Source organism: Prunus mume, linkage group LG4 (genome assembly GCF_029339155.1).
Source record: "Prunus mume cultivar Tortuosa linkage group LG4, ASM2933915v1, whole genome shotgun sequence".
NCBI lineage: Eukaryota > Viridiplantae > Streptophyta > Magnoliopsida > Rosales > Rosaceae > Prunus > Prunus mume.
The window spans coordinates 17,886,529-17,907,956 of record NC_142701.1 but is presented as its reverse complement, the minus strand read 5'-3'; the positions used below and the strand labels follow the sequence as shown (position 1 = coordinate 17,907,956).

Here is a 21,428-nt window from a genome sequence, read left to right as displayed (position 1 = left end):
ATTTGAATTTCTTCTCACTCTCCTAGACGAATTGATTTGGGTTTATGTAATGTATTTAATTTAGGGGCTGTTTGGAGTACTTATGAAAGGGCTAAAAATGTTTCGTAACAACTAAAAGCAATTTTGATAGTCTTTGCCAGAAAAATTTATAAGAGCTTTTGGGTTACAAAAGTGCTTTATGAAGAAGCACCTGCTAGGTGTTTTCTCAGGAATTTCTTCTTAGGAAAGCAGGTGAATTTTTAATAAAATTAAACACTTCTAAAAAAGTGCTTATGAACAGAAGTGCTCTTACATAATAAGCACTTGGATTTTCGAAAAAAATATAAAATTACCCTCCTGTAATAGAAGCACGTCTAAAAAAACGCTTATAAACAAAAGTGTGCCTACATAAACATTCCAAACTGGCCTTAGTGTTTCTATTACATTTAGTTTTTTAATAACTTTTCTCATGATACAATCAATGTTGGGAAAATGTTTGTAAACGTTCAAAGTCAAAAGTGGTCAAATAGCATTTCTCACTTTTCTGTTAAAAGAGGTGTGGTGTCCGATTGAAATAAGTTGATAATTCAGTGGCGCCTGAGAAATTAACGCCCCCCAACAAAAATCGGAACTATTTTTTTTCTGGCATTATTTCCCTTTCTCCGACCTGGTCTGCCTCTCAAGTATCAGCCACAGAGAGCTCGAGGGAGAATGGCCATGGTGTCCTGGAACCTCGGCGTGGGTCCACGCCCAAAGGTACACAGAGAGATAGATACACACCAATTCATGGATTTTATTTTTCTATTTATTTATGTAATATTAGCTAATCTCCATTTTCTGTTCCCATTTCCTTTTTTTTTTCCTAGCTACTTCAAGTCTCTTGCAGAAAGAAAGAGAGGAACAGAGATAACCATCACCCTTACAAAGTAATCGAAATAACGCCTCCGCCCAAGAACCTTGGCGTTCGATGCTTTCCCCCCGTAAGTCCCTACATCTTGTACCCATTTCTCTATTTATGCTCATCAATTGCTCATTAACATTCATAATCCACTTGTAAATATCATTATTTCGGGTTTAAGCCTACCCAAATTGTGCTTCTCACTGTTGCTGGCTTCCCAAATTGAGATTACGATATGTTGAATTTATTCTACCAATTGTTTTTTAAGTTTTTGTTTAAGGGATTGCATAGCTGGATAAGGAAAAAAAAAAAAAAACTTAAATTGAGAGGCTCAAGTGTTTCCCTTTCTTAGACAGATTGGGATGTGTGCAGCCTTGTGGCAAAGAAATCCCACTAATAATTTTAGGGATCGTTCTGATCTGAATCTAGGAATGTCTGTTTAGCGGGGATTAGTCATGTGCTGCATTGGAGCTGACTGAACTATATTGCTCTTGGTTATTGTGTTATTGTATTATATTCGGGTTCTGATCCATGATGTTTGAGATAAGTTTGTATGGTATGTTATTATGAGCTGTTTAAACTTAATTATTGTGATGACTAAGTATGAATGACGTGGATTAGGATGTGACAGATATACTAATTAACTTTAGAAGGAAGTTTTTAGAGTGGGAAAATCTGGAGATTATAATAAGAACGCTACGAGTGGGAAAATCTTGATCGATGTCTTGAAACTTGAAAGAGTTGTTAACTGGATACATTTTGCTTAGGGGTGGCATCATCACATATTCCCGTGGATTGGTGTAGGCAAAACTTTTTGGGAAGTCACAAACTGAAGCCCTTTTTAGGTTTCGGAGGAGACTGAACCCCAATACATCCCACTTTTGCTATCTTCTGTCTGATAAGCATCACGGTGCCTGAGAAAAAGGCAAAACCATACGAAAGGCTGTGAGACGCTTTTTAATGTGCATTGACAGCTTGGCATGTAGACATAAAGCTTTGAGATGTAAGCTGTTTAACCGTTAGGGATTTTTTCTTTACTCTTTATTTTGTAAATGCACTTCTATGTGTCAAGACACATTAGAACTCATCAAAATGTGGTCTAGGACTAAGAAGGACGTCTAGTCTGAAACCTTTATAAGGTTAGTATTTGACTCAGTTAAAAAACGGTATCATCCTTAATGCATATAGCATAGCCCCTTTTCTCAGTAGCCTGAGACATTTCAGAAACTCAAAGAAATTAAAAGGTTAGTTGGACAAAGTTTTTGCAGATAAGCAATACATTTCAAACACTCTGAAAAATAATGGATATCTGACATCTCAACATTGTAAGGTGCTCCAAGGAGAAAATGCTGCAACTCTGCTGGATTTAGGTCTCCATCTCGTATCCTTTTGACTAGCCATCAACTAGCTGCCTCTGAAGAAAATGAAAGAAATAGGATCATGTTTCTGTTGCGATATATGACCTTGGCTTGGGTCATCTCAAAGAAGAAGATGGTAAACTAAATAAACAGAGCTTGACATGTAGGGTTAGGATGAAGAGATTTTGAGGAAATTATTGTTTGCAAATTATGTTATAGTTTGAAGGAAATTATTTGACCTTGGCTTGGATCATCTCGTATATCTAAGGTCTTTGCATCATTTTAGTTTCTTAAATGTCTAGGCGCTATTTTATATTATTCGTAGATTTGTACTGGCATGACAGATGATTCAGATATGGGATCAAATGTTGGATCTTTTTATTTTGGCTAGCAAATGATCACACCCCCTATGAAACTTGAACTTCTAACACTTCCCTCAAACTTTGTGTACACCCAAACTGACTGTTTATGTCTGTCATGTTGTCAGTATTACTCTGTAGGTTCATTTATGGGAATTAATAGTCCTGGTATGATTAGTGGAATTATGTGTGTCATGTTGTCTATATTACTCTGTTTGTTCATTAATGGGGATCAAGTAGGCCCATTAGCTATATGATTAGTGTAATTTACTGCTGGGGTATCTATTTTTCTTTTCTTTTCCTTGTGTATGTATTCTTATTGAACCTTCCATGCTGCAGAACCTACAATGTGGGGAGAGTGTGACAATAGAAGGCCAAACTTACACAATCTCAGCTGTAACTCATAGGTACCAGCTTCGGAAGGGGAAGTATGAACCGAGTGAGAAGAGGCTTGATGTTTTGTCCTCGGCGAGATATATCTTAAACTTGTACTTGGAAAATTTACTAGAACAATCTTGACGTTTTCTTTTATGTTATTATTTCCACTCAATCACTTGACACACAATCTCAAAATAAAATGAAGAGAATGTGGTGTTCTGTAGTTTCCTTATCACATCTCTTGCCAACTTGCTAGTTTGTCCATGTACAGTGAAGGAGAAAAAGAAAAAGAAAAGCAGAGGGTCTGTATTATTATTGCAATGGAGATAGATGCAATGATTGTTTGTTTCCAGGATTGTTCAGTGCTTCTAGTTTGTATAACCATACGTTTTCCTGCAACTTTTTTTTATTTTTTGGAAGGAAATGGAGAAAGTCTAGCCTGCGGAGGCACAGCACAGCAACACCGAAAATGATTGGTTAAAAGCAAGAACTTTGTTTAGGTGATTGGTGGCAGTGGTCCCCGCTAGTGTGGACGTTGTCTGAACTCCCTCTAATGATTACACGTGTCCGTTGGCGCCACTAGAGTTTAAGGTGCAAAAACTCACAGCATCCGTCATGTTCGGGAGCCATTTATAACCGTCCGATGCTGATAGGAATCAAATTTGAGGACTGGAAGGGAGTGGGTTACTGGGTCCCACTTGATAGCAAAGCATGTTACGTGTATGTGGTCACCATCATGAAAGACTACTCAACAACCGTATTTGCCCTCCTTTGTGCTTACCGTCTGCACTACATACACCAGACCCAGCGCCGGACCCACCAAAGCCCCCATGTGCAAGAATAGTGGGACCGAGCGGCGTGGCATTCTGGACCCACATGTCCGAAGTTCGTAACATGGAATTGATAACGGGCGCCCTGTCTGAAAAGACGAGTTTGCCCTCCATTTGCTTCACCGCAGGCGTACCGTAGTTTCATGCGCCGGGCATGACAGCCGTCCACGTGCTTCTGGCGATGTTCACGTGTGCGCATGTGACCCCCCCTCCTGCTTCCCGCGAAAGAAGTTAATGAAATTGGTGCGCGGGTTACTTAAGCCCCATGTGATTACGACTAATATAATTTCATTATCATCGAAAAATTAACAAGTAAATTAATGTCGAAAGAAAATTAAAAGTCCTTTTGGTGTTCTAGACTTTCAGCCGATGAAAAATATTTTGGTTGTGTTGACGGGATTGTCCAATTACATTTTGCATGTGATTTGACTTCCATCACGACAGGTGGTGATATAAAAACCTATCAATTTAGAAATTGACGGATCTTTTAGCTCTTTAGATTAGATTCCATTGATTAAAAAAACACATTATATTAGAGTTTTAAGAAAATTAAAAAATATATAATATTTCAGGAGAAAGAATGCCTGATGCTTGAAAATGCGACAATGTTGAGGAATATTCAAAGCTTACCTTTGTTTTTATTGGTTTGGTCGTGAGACTACCGCTTGATATTATGGTGTTTTCTCTAGAAGATCAAATCCTCAGAGTTTAAAAAAGTCACAACCATAATGTTCGTATTTAGGTGTAACGGATTGGTTTACTGTCTTTATTAACTACTCTAATTCACGTCTACCAACAAAGAAGGATTTAATTTTCTAATAAGAGAATATAAGCCTACTTTTATATTCAGATTTGTAAAAAAATTACTGAGGGTTTATTTCAGAAATGAAAGGGGGGACCCAAAAATCAGAAAGGGAGGTGCCCCATAAGCTATGATAAACAGTCTCATAGTAGTACCCACTCAAAAGTGATTTTTACAAAAACAAGAACAAGAAAAGCAGAGGAAGAAGAGAGAGCATTTCTTTATTTCTTTCTTATAATTTTTTTTTTCTCTTCTTTCTTAGAGAACAGAGAGAACCATCCAAAGACAAAGACGGCTTTTAATCTCTGCTTTGCTTGTGAAGTTGGCTTCGGTTTCTGTATAATCCCGTCTCCCATCCACACCACGACGAAAAACCAACAGAGAAACTACAACTTTTTTCCCCCCCCATATAAAAATCATAAATTTATTACTATTTTTCTTTGGGTCCTTGTTGTTTCAACCCCTTGCTTCCTTGTTTCGATCGGATCTGAAGCTCTTCAGTGAAACCCAAAAGATACGGAGCAGACCCTCAAAGTTATTTCACTTTCTCTGTGAGGTGTTTGGGTCTCTCTCTGTCATTGTACCCACCAGCCATGCAAGATTGCTTGCTCTCCTCTGCTCTCTCTCCCCTCTGATCAGGTATTCTTAAGCTTTCTTTGCTTCTTTGGCGCTTTTCTTTGAGGTTCTTTTGAGTTGTCGTTCTGTCTGGGTGCGGAGAAACTGTAGGGAAAGAAAAAAGAAATTAAAAAAAGTCAGGTTTGGTTTGGTTTGCAAAGAATCAAAATTAGAACTTGGGTTTCGTGTTCATCTGTATTGGACTCCAATCAGTGGAGAATTTGGCTTTCTTGGCTCCCAAATGAAGAGAAATTTGTGTTGAAAGTTTTGTCAAATAATCAGTTTTTTTATTTATTTATCGTCGAACATTTCTTTGCCACCGAAAAGGGCGTTTGGGTTATTGAGAAACTTGTTAAAGAAATGTAATTTTTTCCCTTTTCGTGGTGCCATTGATTATTCTATAAGTCGTTGGCTTCTGGCATTCATTAGATTGTGATTGAGGCTCGCATCTTGAATTTCGGTTCAGCTGTAGAGAATATCTTGTTTTCTCCTCATGGGATTTTCTTTAATTGTATATTGTCTGTGCAGATTTTGTGAATTATGTTTTGCTTGAATTTGCATTCTGTATTTCAAAATTGTCCTAAAACGCAGTTTCTTCCCCTACTCTTTTGTTACTTTATTTTGATTCTAGGAAGACATTTCAGTTGAAGATTCTGTAATTAATGCATTTAGTAGAGAGATTACATTGGAAATTGCATCTTTTATAATCTCTGTGCTTAGTTGGAATTTGCAGTGGCAGTGTGAAAGCTATGGAGTCACTGGCTGATGGGGTTGATTCTTTATCGAAGACTTGTCATTCTGCACCAGATGTAGGCAACAACCCTCCTTCCACAACTGGTACTCCTCGTCCTTCGCAGCCTCCATCTCCAAAACAATCTAGAAGTGAAGGGTTTTTGTCCCCATCCTGTGTGACTGCTCATACTTATGGCTTGAAAACAGTTGGCTATCCAAATGGTTCTGTAATTAATCAAAAGAATCCCAACAAGACAGCTAACCGTACCATGCAGCAGGAAGAGTTTCTGAGTATGGGAAAACATTGCAACAGTTCAAACGGAGGAAAACTTGAACATGGAGGCCCAAATGATGTTCTTCACAAACCACCCAAAACTTCTTATCTGAACAAGGTTTCTGTACTGGAAGCAAAATCAAGCATGAAGAATCCTGTTGATGGTAGTGATTCGAGTAGATTTCTGGAATCTAGAAATCATGTTTTAGGTCCATGTAAAGGAGTTTCTGGGCAGAAAAATAGCCACTTAATTTCTCACCCAGCAGCAACCTTTTGTGCAAGCCCTCAGAACAGTTTGTATTCTGCCTCTCTATATTGTGAAGCCAAACAGAGTTTCACCAACACAGAAGTCAGCGAATGTACAAGCAGCATTGAGAAGTCTGGTGAAAGTGGTGAAGTTAGTAATTCCTGTGAGCTTATTGAGAGCAGCAAGAACAGCATCTATAGAGGCAGTACTGGCAGTGATGTTAGTGACGAGAGCAGCACCAGTAGTTTGAGTAATTCCATGTACAAGCCCCACAAGGCAAATGATACAAGATGGGAAGCAATGCAAGCTGTCCGATCTCATGATGGGATGCTGGGTATTAATCATTTCAAGTTGTTGAGAAGACTGGGATGTGGAGATATAGGCAGTGTTTATTTATCTGAACTGGCCGGCACTAAAACTTATTTTGCCATGAAGGTTATGGATAAAGCAGCACTGGCAAGTAGGAAAAAGCTTCTTAGGGCTCAGACAGAAAGAGAGATACTGCAATCTCTGGATCATCCTTTTCTGCCCACATTGTATACACACTTTGAGACAGATAAGTTCTCTTGCTTGGTGATGGAGTTTTGCCCTGGGGGTGATCTGCATGCACTCAGGCAAAAACAACCTGGGAAGCATTTTCCAGAGCATGCTGCCAGGTTAGATATTGCTTTCAACTTCTACTTTAAGTTTACTCTTTGGTCTAATGACTACATATAGTGAACCACCTAGTTACCTTATTTTGTCTATGAGTAAGAAAGAAAATTAAGGAGCAAACAGATATTATTGATTAAACAGTTAGCCATAGCCAAGGAAAACATTTGGTGGTAAAAACTAGGTAAACTTGAACCCATGCTTACAATATTCTCCAGACTATCAACCATTGTATGCTTCGCCATTTCGAAACGTACTTCTATGTGGCTTCCAGCTGTAACTTGTGAGACATTTCTTTCGGTGTCATTTAGGTTATTAATGGAATTTTGTGGTTTCAGTAATGGTTAAGGTTGTCTTTGTAAGACTTATGGTCTGTATGTAGAACACTCCCTCCCTCCTCCCTCCCTCACTGAGTTACGTTCAATTTACGCCACACATATACACAGTTCGGTTTAGGTTACAAGAGGAATCATATTTCAATAATAGCCTTTAGAGAAAAGAGAGAAGCAGAACTAGAAACCCTTTAAAGAAAGAGAGGAGCAAAACTATAAAAAGAAGGACATCGAGTTTACACATGTTTATTTGCCAAATTGCCAGAGGTGAGAACATGCTATTAAGAATAATTATAGCTCCTTTTAATCTCCTGTTTGTTTTTCCAGGTTTTATGTGGCTGAAGTTCTCCTTGCTTTGGAGTATTTGCATATGCTCGGGATCATTTACAGAGACCTCAAACCAGAGAATGTTTTGGTGAGGGAAGATGGACATATAATGCTTTCAGATTTTGACCTTTCTTTAAGATGTGCTGTTTCGCCCACCCTTGTAAGATTTTCAAACTCAAGCTTGGAGACAAAGAAATCTGCATACTGCGTTCAGCCTGCTTGCATTGAACCAGCTTGTGTAATGCAACCAGATTGCATTACACCGACATGTTTTGCTCCTCGCTTTTTATCAGGCAAACCCAAGAAGGATAAAAAGAGCAAAGTGAAGAATGATATACACAATCAAGTAAGCCCTCTCCCTGAGCTCATTGCAGAACCCACGAGTGCTAGATCGATGTCCTTTGTGGGAACACATGAGTACTTGGCGCCTGAAATTATTAAAGGTGAAGGCCACGGCAGTGCTGTGGATTGGTGGACATTCGGGATCTTTCTCTATGAACTTTTGTTTGGAAAAACTCCATTCAAGGGGGCAGGGAACCGGGCTACTTTGTTTAATGTGGTTGGGCAGCCTTTAAGATTTCCAGAGTCACCTTCTGTCAGCTTTGCAGCAAGGGACCTGATCAGAGGTTTACTTGTGAAAGAGCCACAGCATCGTCTTGCGTATAGGCGAGGGGCTACAGAAGTTAAACAGCATCCATTTTTTCAAAGCGTGAATTGGGCACTAATTCGCTGTACAACTCCACCCCAGGTGCCAAAGCACTACATATTGGAAAGTCCTGATGCGCCAAAGCCACCAATAAACGGGAAGGTGCCGGGTGTTGACTTGAAGCCTTCTGGTAATTATTTAGAGATTGATTTCTTTTGATTCTTAGCCTTGTTTTCCTTGGATGAACAAAGTCTCCAACTGATTCGTGTGGGCGCTGCAGTGGTTCCTTTCCATTGCAAGGAATACAACTTGGTAGTTCCTTTGATAGGAACATGTAACTGCACCATTATGATAACAGCATTGAGAAAATGCAAATGCATTGAAAATGAGGAATGAAATTGCTGATCTTTCTTTTTCTGCAATCGTACTTTGATGTTTATGAATGCTTGCTTTTTTTTCCCTCAAAAAAATCAAAAGAAAAAACCATTTATATAGGACCGTCTGCCTTTCGGCCTATATACTGATCGGATCGTGTTGGCCTAGCCCGACCCGAAGATATGTTTTTCCATCAGGTTTGAAGACCTACAGAAACACCAAGAAGATGTAATAATATGTATAAATCTCCATATTTTTTTGAAGTCAGCCCTCCTTACACTTCATATTTAAACATTAGGATACGTAACACCCAATCAATTGTGTGATGTGACAAATTAAACCGGCATTAGAAGTTTGTCCAAGTTGGGCTTTGAGGCAAACGAAATGACTGTCTGTTTCATGACAGAATGTGAAGGCCCAATTGTAGGTGGCCACTTCACCAATTTAATCAAAAGATTTCTCAGATTTTACAATTTTGACCTCAGTCCCTATCTAAAGAATGTATCTGCAGGCTGCAGGGGAATCTCAGATTTAGTTTTGATGAGCGCGCTTGTACCCCAGATTCCAGGTACAGAAAGTGAACTGAGAGTGAGTGGTCCTCTTCTTTAGGTAGGGACCCTCCATCTTTGCGTGCAAGAAATATCTTTTTCCCTCCAATATTCATTCAAATGGGATTATGATAATCTAATCCCAAGTTAAAATCAAAATCACCTGCTACTAGAAAAACACATTCCTTCATTTTCTTTTGTCGAAATCATTATTCATTCAAATGGGATTATGATAATCTGATCCCAAAGTTTTTATTCCATTGCCAAATTTTAGGCTAAAATCACTTTTAATCCTAAGCACACGAACATTCAACTTTCATTACCTATTAATTAGTAATTAGTAATTGAGTTGTGACATATTTACTTATTATGAATGAAAGACGTCGTGAAAATAGAAACTTAAATTAGAGAATCAAAAACCTTAAATTAGTCTATTTTTATATTTAATTACAGATTTTATCGTGTAATAACAGAAAAAAAAAATAGGAATTGAATTATAATAAGTAATCATGCTGAGAATTGTTTAGTAGGGAATTCTCAGCTGACATTTTCTATAGTAATTTAGTGGTAATTGCAATTGCCGCGCGTTTCTACCACGCTCACTCTGCGCTGTTATACGGTACCCACGCTTTCTTGCCCTACAATATCACACCCTATCCCCCATCTACCCATCCATCCATCTCCCTTTCCGATCTTCAAAAACCCATCGTATGCCGTATGCGCATTGCTCACCCATACCCATACCGACACCACCGTCCCCTAAGCAGCCTCATCATATTAATAGTGACCCAACGCAACTTCTCTCTCATTTCCCCCTCAACTTCAACTTCAACTTCAACTTCCTCAACCTTCACTAGACAACCCCTTCTACTGCTCCCTCCTCCTCGCTCTCTGCGAACCCTAACAATGGCCTCCGATGACCTCTCCACCTTGCCGGCCGAAGATGAGAAGTACGGCTTCCAGAGATCAGAGATGTACGAGACCAAGCTCGCCGGTACCGTTGACGCCTACGACCGCCACGTCTTCCTCTGCTACAAGACCCCTGAGGCCTGGCCCTCTCGCGTCGAGGGCTCCGAGTCCGATCCGTTACCTAAGTTCTTCGCCTCTGCTCTCAAAGCTCGCAAGAACGACATCTCTGTTAAGGTCCGCGTGAAGCTCGAATGCTACTTCTGTGTTTCTAATTACGTTTTCATGCTCCTTTTTTTATGCCTTGGAGCTAATGAGTTGACTCGGTTACTTTGTTTCTTCCTTCTGATAGACGAAGCTGACAGTATGTGAAGGACGCGAAGGAACTGAGTTTTCCGATGGCGATGTGTTGATTTTCCCAGAAATGATCAAATACAGGTAAATTCATCTTAATTAGCTGAGCTTATGGCGTTAATTTGATCGGAACTTACTAGATTTAAATTATTAGCCAGGAGTGGTGTTTAGATTTTCAAATTTTGCTTAGCTTGACTTCAAGATTGTGCTGAGTTCTAGCTAGGGATAGGTCTTATGATTTTGAGATTCCACTTTCTGAAGTCTCAAGTTGAGCTAGTCTAGTGTGTTTTGGACCTTCAAATTCTCCTTGTTCACTCTGAGATTATGCTGATTTTCTTGGCAATTGATTGGATGCGAGGTATGGCCATATTTAGTGTTTTAGTTCTGTTTTGACTTCCCTTGCTGACTAAGAGATTCTGATAAATTCAATGAACTAGTTAGATTTGTGCAAACTTCTGAATTTTGTTCTACAAATTGCATTTATGTGGTTCAGTCTATGACTGTGTCCTTTTATAGAATTAAAGAGTGTTAGGTTATTATTTCCTGTAAATTTCTCATGTGACTCTGAGGTTGTTTTTGTTTCTTGATCAAAGGGGATTGAAAGAGTCAGATGTGGATAGCTTCGTTGATGATGTCCTTGTGAATAATAAACCATGGGCATCTGGAATGCATGAGGCGTTGACCGGCTCCCATGTATTTGTATGTGCACATGGTAGTCGAGATCGAAGATGTGGTGTTTGTGGACCTGTTCTCATTGATAAGTTCAGAGAGGAGGCTGAATTGCGAGGACTTACAAATCAAGTGTCCGTTAGTCCTTGCTCTCACATTGGAGGCCACAAGTATGCTGGGAACTTGATTATCTACAGCCCAGGTTCGGATGGAATCCTAACAGGCCACTGGTAATATCCCAATCATAGCAATTTAAACTTGACAATAATGGATTGTGTTTTGAATATGTGCTATTATTAATTGCAGGTATGGCTACGTCACACCTGATGATGTGCCGGAATTGCTTGATCAGCATATTGGAAAGGGAGAGATCATAGAACGACTTTGGAGGTTTGTGTTTTTTTTGGTTTTGCCTATGGTCTTCCGATCCTACCTGTAGTTCTTGTCCACCACGAGCCTATCAATTATTGATGCTTCTATTCTTGCTTACTTGCTACTGATGAGACTTTGAATTTAATATTTTAAAAGCTGAACATGAAATTCAATTTCATTCCTAACAGGGGCCAAATGGGAGTATCTTCTGAAGAAGGTGAAAAAATTAATGGCCAGAAGCTCCCAAATGGAGAAGATAATAAGAAAAGCGAGGAGAAGCCCCAAGAAAATGGCAATCAGATTCAGAATAATGAGAACTTCTCAGGCTGTTGCCAGGGTGCTAATGGATTTACATGCTGCAAAGATGTAAGTTTGGAGCAGAATGGTGGAAGCGAGGAAGAGAAACTAAAAGAAACCACTGAAGCATGTGGCAAGAAGGATGCCTTGGGCAGGCTGTCAAGCTTGATTGGAAAATGGGAGCAAAGTGATGTTCTTGCAGCTGCAGCCGTGGTTGGAGCAGTGGCAACAGTGGCTGTGGCCTACAGCCTTTATAGAAGGTCAGGCTGAAACATATTCTAATCCATGCTTTTCCAATGATGTAGAGACGCTGTTTTCTTTTTTTCTTTATAGAAAGATGCTATAACATCAAAATAATAATCCTTCAAACCATACGCTTATATGAAAGGAGAATGGTAGCTATATGTTCATTTTAGGAGGGTGGGATGAATTCCCGAAGCTAAGGCCATAGTAAAAAATATTTTGTACACGACTGAAATTTGTTGTTTTGTTGAATGGTTTTATCTTGATAGTGGGATTTGCTATGAGGCTGCTTGCTTAATGTTGATGTGGTGTTTTTCTATGTTTCCTTCGTCACATTCCCTGTTTTCTTTTTTCTTGGGTATATATTTATGTGACCTTTTTTCAATTGGGAAGAATGGGATACTTTGCAATTTGCAGCAGTTCTGACCTTCCTCCCGAATCTTTTTTTATTTAATGCTAAAATTAATATTAAATCTCCACTGGAAAGAAATCTAAACCTTGACGTTTATGAAGTTTGAGAGAAACAGAGAACGACATTGTTGTCCTTGTCGTTTATTCAATAAACGAGATGAACACTATGTTCTTAACATCTTAATCTGTAGAAAATGTCAGAGTTAAAGATCAATCACATTAAATTGTCATAAGAGGTTCCAAAAGCCAATTCTATAGAGAGGGCACCATTTTCACAATGGTGCAATGAGTAAGTCTACCTACAGCCTACAGGACCAAAACTCGTATAATCTGATAATCATAAATAGTTGGTCGAGATCATTGTATACCACTGAGCTTTGCAAGCATCTCCTCCACCAGCTTCAAAGATGTGGTACTTGTCCCCACAACTCTCTCTTCTTCTGCGTCAATTTCTTGCATAATCTGTTCTATGACCCTATTCCTCGACTGCTGGTTGCTCGAACCATAACCTGAGCCTGACCAGTCTCTCAATAGAAACAGCAACTCCCGTGCCATAGTTTTAGCCCTCCATGTTCCGTCCACGCTCAGCTGAAGCAGTCCAGGCATTGCTCCTTCCTTGAGTATCAATCCTCTGTATATTTCTCTGCAGTTCTGGCATATAACTAGGAGTATTCTCACTGCGTGCTCCTTGCGCTCCATTGACCCCTCTTCAATTATCTCAACCAGTGCTCTAATCGCGCCATGCGTAGCAGCAGCTTCCTTGAGTGCGTTCTTCGATGAAAAAATGATGTCGTCAAGCAGTGCAATTGCCTTGTCAACCAGCTGGCCTGGTTTTTCCAAGCTGTACTGGATTATTTGCAGCAAGGAAAATATTACGCCACCAGAGACCAAATCAGGTACAATCTGATGGCAGGTTGAGAGGTTGTGGAGTGCGGCTATGGCATCGAGTCTGGCTTGCATACTAATAATCACGTTGTTCATGTTGAGAATTTCAACCATGAGTTGGATGGCTCCAGATTTGGCAATTGCTAACTTGTTTGTCTTGCAAGATGAGAGAATCAACAAAGCTGCTATTGTGAGCTCAATCAGTGCCTCGCTTTCGCATCGAAGGAGGTTCAGCAACACCGGTAAAGCCCCTGATTCCACAATCATGCTCTTGTTCCTGTAAAATTAGAAAGAAAGTTAATCGTTCAGAACAGAAGAAGCAAGAGTTAGAGAGAGTCCCATGCTATAAGTTTATGGTAATTTGAATAGCCCCAGTAATGGGTGAAAGAGGAGGCTAACCTTTCACTGCCAAAGGCAAGACTAAGCAGAGAAAACAGAGCAGCTTTAATGGCTTCAACATCTGGCGAATGAAGCATTGAAATCAATGGAACCATAACACCTCTCTTAGCCAACTTGTGCCTTTGCTTGCTATTCAATTTACGGAGTTCAGTGGCGGCCTCAATCTGTGCTTCTCGATCGCCATTGAATAGGTTTTGCAGCACCAGCTCCTCCATTATCTCTTAGTTTCTGTGTCTCAAACTCTCTCTTTCCAGTCTGCAGGAGTTTTCCTTTTGTTAGGTGAGGCTCTTAGCCTTTAGCTAGCCTCTCCCTCTACAATAGTGATAATAATAATAATGGCAATATAAAGATTGGTTGCTTGAAGACGTGATATTATCAATTGGCTTTTGTGGGTATCCGAATCCATTGTTTCAGTTAGAAGCAACTTACTATTCTTTTCGGTCAGCCTTCCCTTCTTTCTTAGTGTTTCTGATTTGGAAATACAATAACGATTCCTGAGAATGAATCTTTAACTTCCTTTTATGAAAGGCAAACGCCGTCAGCTTTTTGGGTTTTTGTTAGGCTAGGCTAGGCTACCTTCCTCATGTTTTATTGCACATTTTGCTCTCTAGCCCAATAGGAATTTTTGACCAAACCAAATCTACATATTTCCACTTTTATTTTAACCCAATCTTAAAACAAGTTTCCCATAACAACTCTCTCTCACGTGACAATGCCTAACAAGTTTCTCTATTAGCCAAATTTAAGTTAAGATCCTACTTATCAAAAAAGTTAAGATCCCACGTATCAAATCAAAACAAAACCTCCAAGTATCAAATTGAAGCCTCCGTGCACTACGATCCACATTAATGGGTCAACGAAACCTCCTTGTATCAAATCAAAACCGAAGCTATTCTCGTTATAAGTTTTTCTACTCCACAAGGGAAACTAAAGATTTGATGCACTAATTAGAACAAATCATAATAGAACATGTGTTGAAACTTTTTTTTTTGGGTGATTAATATCCAATAAACTATGAATTCTCCACACCACTGAAAAAGTAAAAATAAGTAAAAAAAACTCTTCAAATAAAAAAATAAATACACAACAACCACCTTACAAGTTGAAGTCGTCCTTTTTGTAAATTAGAGTAGTTTAGAAGAAAAGAAAATACAACAGCCCGACCGACCGGGACATCTCCAACGTCGGTGTTTCTGGTAGCAGGAACTCATCTCCTGCCTCCTCAGAGTACCAATTAAATTATTTAAATGTAGAACCAGCATGCCGGTAGCTGGAGCGTTTTCCATTTCTGGGGTGTGGTCGTCTAGACTTCTAGTTAAGTTCGCGCGGGCCTTTTTACACTTGTAAGCAGGAGGCAGAGAGTCTCGGATAATTCTTCCCCATAAATAAATAAAAAATACTTAAATAATTAAATCTCATCCAAATTTAAACACATGGCTAAACTCACCAAATTTAATCAACAAAATTATGATTATCAATGTCATCAAATCAACCGATTATCACCCAAAATCTTCTTCCTCCCACAAAAACCAATAAACACCGTCGCCGCCGCAAAAGGAAAAATAACCACTCTAATCCGGATGCCGATCCCGACCCGCATTCCGAACCCCAACCCCCACCTCCACCACCCGTACCCGAACCTGAACCGGAATTCCAATCCCCATCATCGTCGTCGTCACCATTGCCCATCGACGACCCTCATGTTCGCATCGCGATGTACGTGGCCATGGCTCACGCAGGCCTCGCCTTCTCTCTGGCCCTCCTCTACGGCGTCACCAAGCTTCTCCAAGGCTACTGGCGCCCGATCCACTGGGCCATCCTCTGCTCCATGCCTCTTCGCGAGCTCCACACCACCCTCGTCTCCTTCTGGTCCCACTCCCTCAATCTCGGCCTCTTCGAAACCTTAATTGCCCTCCCAATCGCTGCTCTTCGCGCCACCACCGCCTCCCTCTTCGATTCTCATACCGCCATCCGGTGCTGCCTCCTCCGCCGCCCCAACAAACCTCGCCGCAGAAAACGACAAATCAGGTTCTCTAAGCTCATCCAATGGCTCATTTCTTTTGCCCTCTTCGTCGTAGTCTACGAGAGCATCGGCCTCGTCTCTGTCCCGGCTTTTGCACTTGCCTGCTTCGTCGCCTATGCCCTTGGTTGCAGAAGCATATTAATCGATCCTGGCGTTGCAACCACACTCTCGGCAATCTCGTCCGTACGTAGACTGAAATCCAAGAACAACAATGATAAGAGTAACAATAGCTCTAGCTCTGCTAATTTGGGCGGCAAATTTAGCCGGTACATTACTTGTTTGATGCTCAAGAGGTTGAAGACGACGGTTGCGATTGGCTTGATCATGGTTATGATTGTTGGGTCTGTGTTTGGATTCGTTTTCTTTTCGTATAAGATCGCAATGGAAGGTAAGGGCACTGTGATTTCACTCAAAGCCCATTTGGAAGAGATGAACTATAATTATGCAGAGAGGGTTGGATTTAAGAGATGGATGAATGAGAACCAAATCCCAGAATTGATTGATAATTACGCCACCAATTTTTACGAGACCGTCTCACAGAACATCGATTCTTTGGCGGCGCATTACAATGTGACCGAGGTTGTGGACAGCGTGAGGCATTATTTGAGCACTAATCACGACCATAATCCCATGTCGCAGAGTAATAAATCGGAGGCCGTCGATGTTTCGAGTATTAGCAGGAATGGTGATTATCTTACTCATCAGCATGAACAAATGATTAGCAACAGTAATGTTCATGTTCAGCCTAATTTGTCGGACAAGTTGCATAGCATCCAATCGAGGGTGAAGAACAGAGAATGGGGAGTGATTTATAAGGATATTGACCTCGTGTTTAGAGAATTCAGGGCTTTGATTGCCAGGGAAGATTTAGCAGAGAAAACCAAATCATTTTTATTACAGGGTCTGGACGTCTCAAGAAGGGTACTTGCTAGTGGTACCATGGTTTTGGCGGGAGGTGCAAATTTGTTGTTCTTCATGGCAGTCTCTCTGGTTTCAGGAGCCGCTGGATTGTTCAATTTCTTCTTTGAATTGACGGTGTTCTTCTGGCTCTTGTACTACCTGATCACCACTGATTCCGGCGGCGTTATGGATCATGTCCTGGGGATGCTGCCGCTTTCGAAATACACGAGGGTTCGATGCGCCCAAGTGCTTGATCATGCTGTGAGCAGTGTGCTGTTGGCAGCTGCTAAGGTCACATTCTTTCAAGGGTGTCTCACATATCTCTTGTTCAGATTCTACCGCATCCATTTCCTCTACATGTCTACCTCCCTTGCCCTGATGAGTGCCGTTTTGCAAATAACGCCGGCTTGGCTTCTGTCAATCCCCGCGGCGCTGCAACTGGCCATGGAAGCAAGATATATAGATGCCATTTTGTTGACGGTAATTCATCAGATACTGTTGGAGTATGGCACAACTGCCATCCAAGATGAGATCCCGGGACAGAATGCCTACCTCACTGGCCTTAGCATACTTGGCGGCATTGCTCTTTTCCCATCCATGTTGGAAGTAGACTTTCCTTCTTTCCGGACCTTTAATTATTAATTATTATATTGCATGCACATTCTTCTTAGTTAAAGTTAAATTAACAGCATGAATTAAAGGAGTTTGAATTACCTTTTTGTTTTTGTAATTACAGGGAGCGATTATGGGTCCTTTGCTGATGACAGTGATGATTGCCTTCAAAAATCTATATGTAGAATTCGTCCTTGCTTCTGGAACTGGAGAGGAAAGCAGTGCCCGTTCATACAACTAAGTTTTCTTTTCTCTTCTTAAAAAATTGTTGGAAGGAGAATATGATGACAGCCCCACATACCTAACCTACCTAGTGTCATACAATTGTCCTCCTTATTAAGTGAAATGTGTATGTGTGTATATATAGCCAAAGTTTTGAACACACAGAAAATATATATGCCCCTGCTATGGATAGACTACTCCGGTCATGTGTGTCCGTACTCTCCTCTCCGAAAAGCTAGACGCACCGAAACTTGTTCGCCGTGCAACGCCACAACTCACCGAAATCTCAAACGTACATGTCATATCACCACCACATTGCACCCACTATAGCGTCGTATAAAATTAAGGCAAAAATTCAGTTTAAGTCATTAGTTTGTAACTTTTACTTCTTTTCTCCATGTAGTTTTAACTTTGTCAATTTTATATCCGTAATTTAAATTTGAAAAATTAAAGGAGATGTTGATTAATTAGGGCATGCTGGTCTCATACTCATGGACACCATCATTGGGCTTATTGTAACCACCCCTCTCTTTATCATCTAAATGCCCTATAATGTAGTGAATAGGCTTAATCCACAAGAAAAACGGATTAGACCCGACCCGAATAAAGCAGAACAGTAGAGTAGAGAGAGAATTAAAGACGCGGGCTTAGCCACAGCAAAACACATCAGACTAGATCGTTTAGAAGAAGAGAGAGTACAGCGTAGACGAGGGAGACACAGAGAGATCAGAAGATTCCGAGTTTCGCAAATGAGGGTTTCCGGCGACCATGCGAAGCGACGGCGTCCGTCATGTGATTCAGATCTGATCAAGATCCCCTCTGAATCTTCAAAAGGATAGGCTAAATCACAAGAATGGCTACCTGCTTGAAAGGTCGTTTGCTCGGAGAAATACCTTAGAAAGCTGAGAATCACAGGCTCATCCATTACGTAGCTTCGCGCAAAGATCTTCAGGTTAATTTCGGAACTTTTGGTTCTCGTCCCTCGTTCTTTGAGTTTCTTGCTAGGGCTTAAAGTTTTTTGTTTCGCTTCAGGATAATTATAATGCTTAAGGGTTTTGGCGAACGAGACAATTGGTAAGGTGCAGTGCACATTATATTTGTTACCATTTCTTGAATTTTCTCGTTTGTCTAAAATTTGCGGCCAATTTTTGTTATGCGGTAGGTCATAATTGGCATGGTCCATCGCTCTTGGTTTATGAGAAATTGCATGTTTGATTTGATGTATTGTCAGTAGTGTTTCTGATATCAAAGCGAACCACACATGGCATTGTAATTTCATTTGAACTGGCCAGGTTGTTTATTGCATGGTATGTTTTACTGTCTGGAGCAAGCTAGAGATTAATAGCATATTCTAAACAAATATGTGAACAGGTCATCGCAGAAGCAATTACGTGAAGTGTCCTGCCGTGATACAAAATTAATCCCTATATCTAGCAAGTAGAGTTTAATCATTTTCATGTGTGTTGTAGCATGTAGGGGGGTTTTCAGTTCTGTCTGCTATATTGAATTCACAGAGCAGGAGTAGAACGGTGCGTAGAAAGATAATGAACTTAGTTGAGGTTGTTACACCTCAAGGCTGCTATAACTGTCCTAAAAGGCTTAAAGCCTTGAGCCTCAAGGGGTTGAGGCGTATGGCTTTTAGGATTTCCGTTATTTTGGTTTACATAAAATATACTAGAGGGACTAAGCAATGTGTGTGAGAGAGAAGAAGCGGGATAGAAGTTATAGAGTGAATGGGTAAGTTGGATGAAATTACCATGGTAAGGGTAGTTTTGACATTATGGTTGACAAAGTGGGTTTTCTTAGTTAATAGTATAGATAAAGTCTTAAGTGAAGTATGGAAATGGGATCAGACATCAGAAGTTAGAGTAAGTGGGTAAGTTGAAAAAAAAATATAATTGAGTTGGATAAAATCACCATAATTGTTAAGGGTATTTAAACAATTTTTATTTTAATTGTTGATAAAGTGAGTTTTCTTCATTAATGATATACATAAAGTCATAAGTAGAGTATAAAAGTACGCTGAAGGACTCTTATTTCACTATTACTCTGTTAGGATTATGATTCTTGTGTTATGTAGAGGAATGATAGTGCTGTTCAAACAATTTATAACAAAAAAAAAAGAGAGGTAACCAGATGGGACTAGTAATTAGTTGCTCATGTGTAGTTCCAGTTGGGGTAGGAGTACTCTGTTGTTCATCTGTTTATGCCCATTATTTGTGTGAGGATATTCTGATTATTCCTCTTTAACTGGTGACAGTTCTCTACCAGTCCCTAACGACACCTGATTAGTAGCTAAGAGGAACCCGAAGAACTTTTTCAGGTACACCTAATCACTAGATTTGGCATTGCTCATTTCCATTGGTTTTTTCTTTTTCTACTTTTGTGTAGATGGATTTATTTAAATCAATCCTGCCTTTTGTGATTTCTTCAATTTTAAGTCTTGATATAATCAGTCTGATTACCAAGCATGTGTGTGGGGGTACCTGGGTCATTTCGAATTTTCCAGCTGGTTTTGGCTCTTCTAGTTTTATACTCAGTTTCATGTTGTATGTAGTGTATTGTCATGGATCTGACCGTTCGTTAAAATATAGAAGCTTTCCGGAATCTTAAAGCTGAAAATACAAAAATAAGTATTGTGAACATTAAACACAATGTGCTAAAATGAGTACGCTGCACAGTTAAATACCAGACTTTGCTGTGGAAAGCTGAAATATTGTTGTTAGGTCTTTGCAACGGTTAAATTTCTTGAGTATTATAAAACCTGACAGATGATGGAACACATTAGCACCTGAATGCAGAGGCGAACTGTTTACTGTTTACCGTTAGTTTCCCAGAATGTGGCTGCAGTGCCATATCATTTTCACAGTGAGACAAATGGCAGTTTTACTCGATCTTTCCATTGTAATGTCTCCAGGACAATACCAATCAGTGGACGTGTATTTTATTTTTAGGATAAAGACATCTCATCTTATCCTATGTTTATTACCTGCAAATATTAATTTTTATTTGAAGTTTTCCTGTTTATTTTCAGGTCGGGAGAGAGCAACAAAGATTTGACTTTGATGATTACAGCAGTGTTCCTCAGACGGTTAACATATGAATAATTTGTTTCTTCATGTGTTGTAATTAATTTTCCTGTTCTGGTTTGTTGTTTTATCATTGGTTTACTATATTGATTATTTCAAAACTACATCCAAAGTGATGCACTGATGGTCATAGAATAGTTGAAAGTTTTGAACAGTAACATATTCGGCACAATCCTTTCAATTTATGTACCAATTAATTGCATCAGAAGACCTAAACGATTTAGGCCGACTAATCCATCATTCCTGACGGCCCAGTAATTTTAAAATTCCGACCGAACTTTCTTTAGTAGGCCCATTCTGGGCCGACTTCTAGGCCCTTCCTCATCTACTTGGGCTTACTTATGGGCCTCCTTTCAAGTTGGGCCGACGTTTCTTGGCAGTTTTCGCATGTTGGGCCGTATTTACCCTTGTTCTATCTTTATTGGGCCTACTTCTGGTCCTGTTTCAAATTATTGGGTCAAACTCTGGGCCTCTTAAACTTTATTGGGCTGAGTTCTGGGCCCATTTCCAAATTATTGGGTTGACTTTGGGGCCCGTTTTCATGTTTTGGGCCGATTCCTGGGTCTCTTTTAGATTATTGGGCCAACTTCTGGGCCCTTTTTTGCCTTCTTGGGCCGACATCTAGGGCTGTTTCCAAATTACTGGGCCAACTTTGGGTATGTTGTCTCGTTATAAGGCCGACTTATGGGCCATCT

The 21,428-nt window shown here is 40.1% G+C and overlaps 5 protein-coding genes across 9 annotated transcripts; 4 read left to right on the top strand and 1 right to left on the bottom strand.

Moving 5' to 3' along the window:
- Window positions 1-462: 462 nt before the first annotated feature.
- On the top strand, window positions 463-3,324 carry LOC103329798 (uncharacterized). Its single transcript, XM_008232313.2, has 3 exons — window positions 463-735; window positions 846-959; window positions 2,934-3,324. Exons 1-3 carry the CDS (start codon window positions 691-693, stop codon window positions 3,111-3,113), a joined length of 339 nt encoding a protein of 112 aa, XP_008230535.1. The 5' UTR covers window positions 463-690; the 3' UTR covers window positions 3,114-3,324.
- A 1,442-nt stretch (window positions 3,325-4,766) lies between these two features.
- On the top strand, window positions 4,767-8,850 carry LOC103329797 (protein kinase PVPK-1). Of its 4 annotated transcripts, none has more exons than XM_089049705.1 (4): window positions 4,767-5,243; window positions 5,953-6,018; window positions 6,073-7,128; window positions 7,783-8,850. In XM_089049705.1, exons 2-4 carry the CDS (start codon window positions 5,969-5,971, stop codon window positions 8,645-8,647), a joined length of 1,971 nt encoding a protein of 656 aa, XP_088905831.1. In that variant the 5' UTR covers window positions 4,767-5,243; window positions 5,953-5,968; the 3' UTR covers window positions 8,648-8,850. The 4 variants fall into 4 exon arrangements, with proteins under 4 accessions (XP_088905831.1, XP_088905830.1, XP_008230534.2 ...); XM_089049704.1 differs by having other exon boundaries at window positions 5,940-6,018; XM_008232312.3 differs by having other exon boundaries at window positions 4,768-5,243; window positions 5,953-7,128.
- Window positions 8,851-10,006: 1,156 nt separating this feature from the next.
- On the top strand, window positions 10,007-12,490 carry LOC103329796 (Sucrase/ferredoxin-like family protein). Its single transcript, XM_008232310.2, has 5 exons — window positions 10,007-10,494; window positions 10,610-10,695; window positions 11,205-11,510; window positions 11,587-11,670; window positions 11,841-12,490. The coding sequence occupies exons 1-5, from the start codon at window positions 10,069-10,071 to the stop codon at window positions 12,217-12,219; spliced, it is 1,281 nt and encodes a 426-aa protein (XP_008230532.1). The 5' UTR covers window positions 10,007-10,068; the 3' UTR covers window positions 12,220-12,490.
- A 308-nt stretch (window positions 12,491-12,798) lies between these two features.
- On the bottom strand, window positions 12,799-14,102 carry LOC103330160 (ARM repeat superfamily protein). The gene is made up of 2 exons (XM_008232713.3): window positions 13,888-14,102; window positions 12,799-13,765 (listed from the first exon to the last, which is right to left on the bottom strand). The coding sequence occupies exons 1-2, from the start codon at window positions 14,100-14,102 to the stop codon at window positions 12,961-12,963; spliced, it is 1,020 nt and encodes a 339-aa protein (XP_008230935.2). The 3' UTR covers window positions 12,799-12,960.
- Window positions 14,103-14,186: 84 nt separating this feature from the next.
- LOC103329794 (uncharacterized) lies at window positions 14,187-20,893 on the top strand. Of its 2 annotated transcripts, none has more exons than XM_008232307.3 (5): window positions 14,187-17,416; window positions 17,547-18,596; window positions 18,677-18,718; window positions 19,905-19,967; window positions 20,679-20,893. In XM_008232307.3, the coding sequence occupies exons 1-2, from the start codon at window positions 15,365-15,367 to the stop codon at window positions 17,661-17,663; spliced, it is 2,169 nt and encodes a 722-aa protein (XP_008230529.3). In that variant the 5' UTR covers window positions 14,187-15,364; the 3' UTR covers window positions 17,664-18,596; window positions 18,677-18,718; window positions 19,905-19,967; window positions 20,679-20,893. The 2 variants fall into 2 exon arrangements, with proteins under 2 accessions (XP_008230529.3, XP_008230531.3); XM_008232309.3 differs by having other exon boundaries at window positions 18,677-18,723.
- Window positions 20,894-21,428: the final 535 nt, after the last annotated feature.

Coding starts and splice junctions, on each gene's coding strand:
- LOC103329794 (XM_008232307.3), top strand. CDS start 15,365: ATGTCATCAAATCAACCGATTATCACCCAAAATCTTCTTCCTCCCACA. Junction 17,417..17,546: donor TTTTCCCATCCATGTTGGAA/GTAGACTTTCCT, acceptor TTGTAATTACAG/GGAGCGATTATGGGTCCTTT.
- LOC103330160 (XM_008232713.3), bottom strand. CDS start 14,102: ATGGAGGAGCTGGTGCTGCAAAACCTATTCAATGGCGATCGAGAAGCA. Junction 13,766..13,887: donor CTTGCCTTTGGCAGTGAAAG/GTTAGCCTCCTC, acceptor CTAATTTTACAG/GAACAAGAGCATGATTGTGG.
- LOC103329797 (XM_008232312.3), top strand. CDS start 5,969: ATGGAGTCACTGGCTGATGGGGTTGATTCTTTATCGAAGACTTGTCAT. Junction 7,129..7,782: donor TTTCCAGAGCATGCTGCCAG/GTTAGATATTGC, acceptor TTGTTTTTCCAG/GTTTTATGTGGCTGAAGTTC.
- LOC103329798 (XM_008232313.2), top strand. CDS start 691: ATGGCCATGGTGTCCTGGAACCTCGGCGTGGGTCCACGCCCAAAG. Junction 736..845: donor GCGTGGGTCCACGCCCAAAG/GTACACAGAGAG, acceptor TTTTTTTCCTAG/CTACTTCAAGTCTCTTGCAG. Junction 960..2,933: donor GCGTTCGATGCTTTCCCCCC/GTAAGTCCCTAC, acceptor TCCATGCTGCAG/AACCTACAATGTGGGGAGAG.
- LOC103329796 (XM_008232310.2), top strand. CDS start 10,069: ATGCGCATTGCTCACCCATACCCATACCGACACCACCGTCCCCTAAGC. Junction 10,495..10,609: donor AGAACGACATCTCTGTTAAG/GTCCGCGTGAAG, acceptor TCCTTCTGATAG/ACGAAGCTGACAGTATGTGA. Junction 11,511..11,586: donor GGAATCCTAACAGGCCACTG/GTAATATCCCAA, acceptor TATTAATTGCAG/GTATGGCTACGTCACACCTG.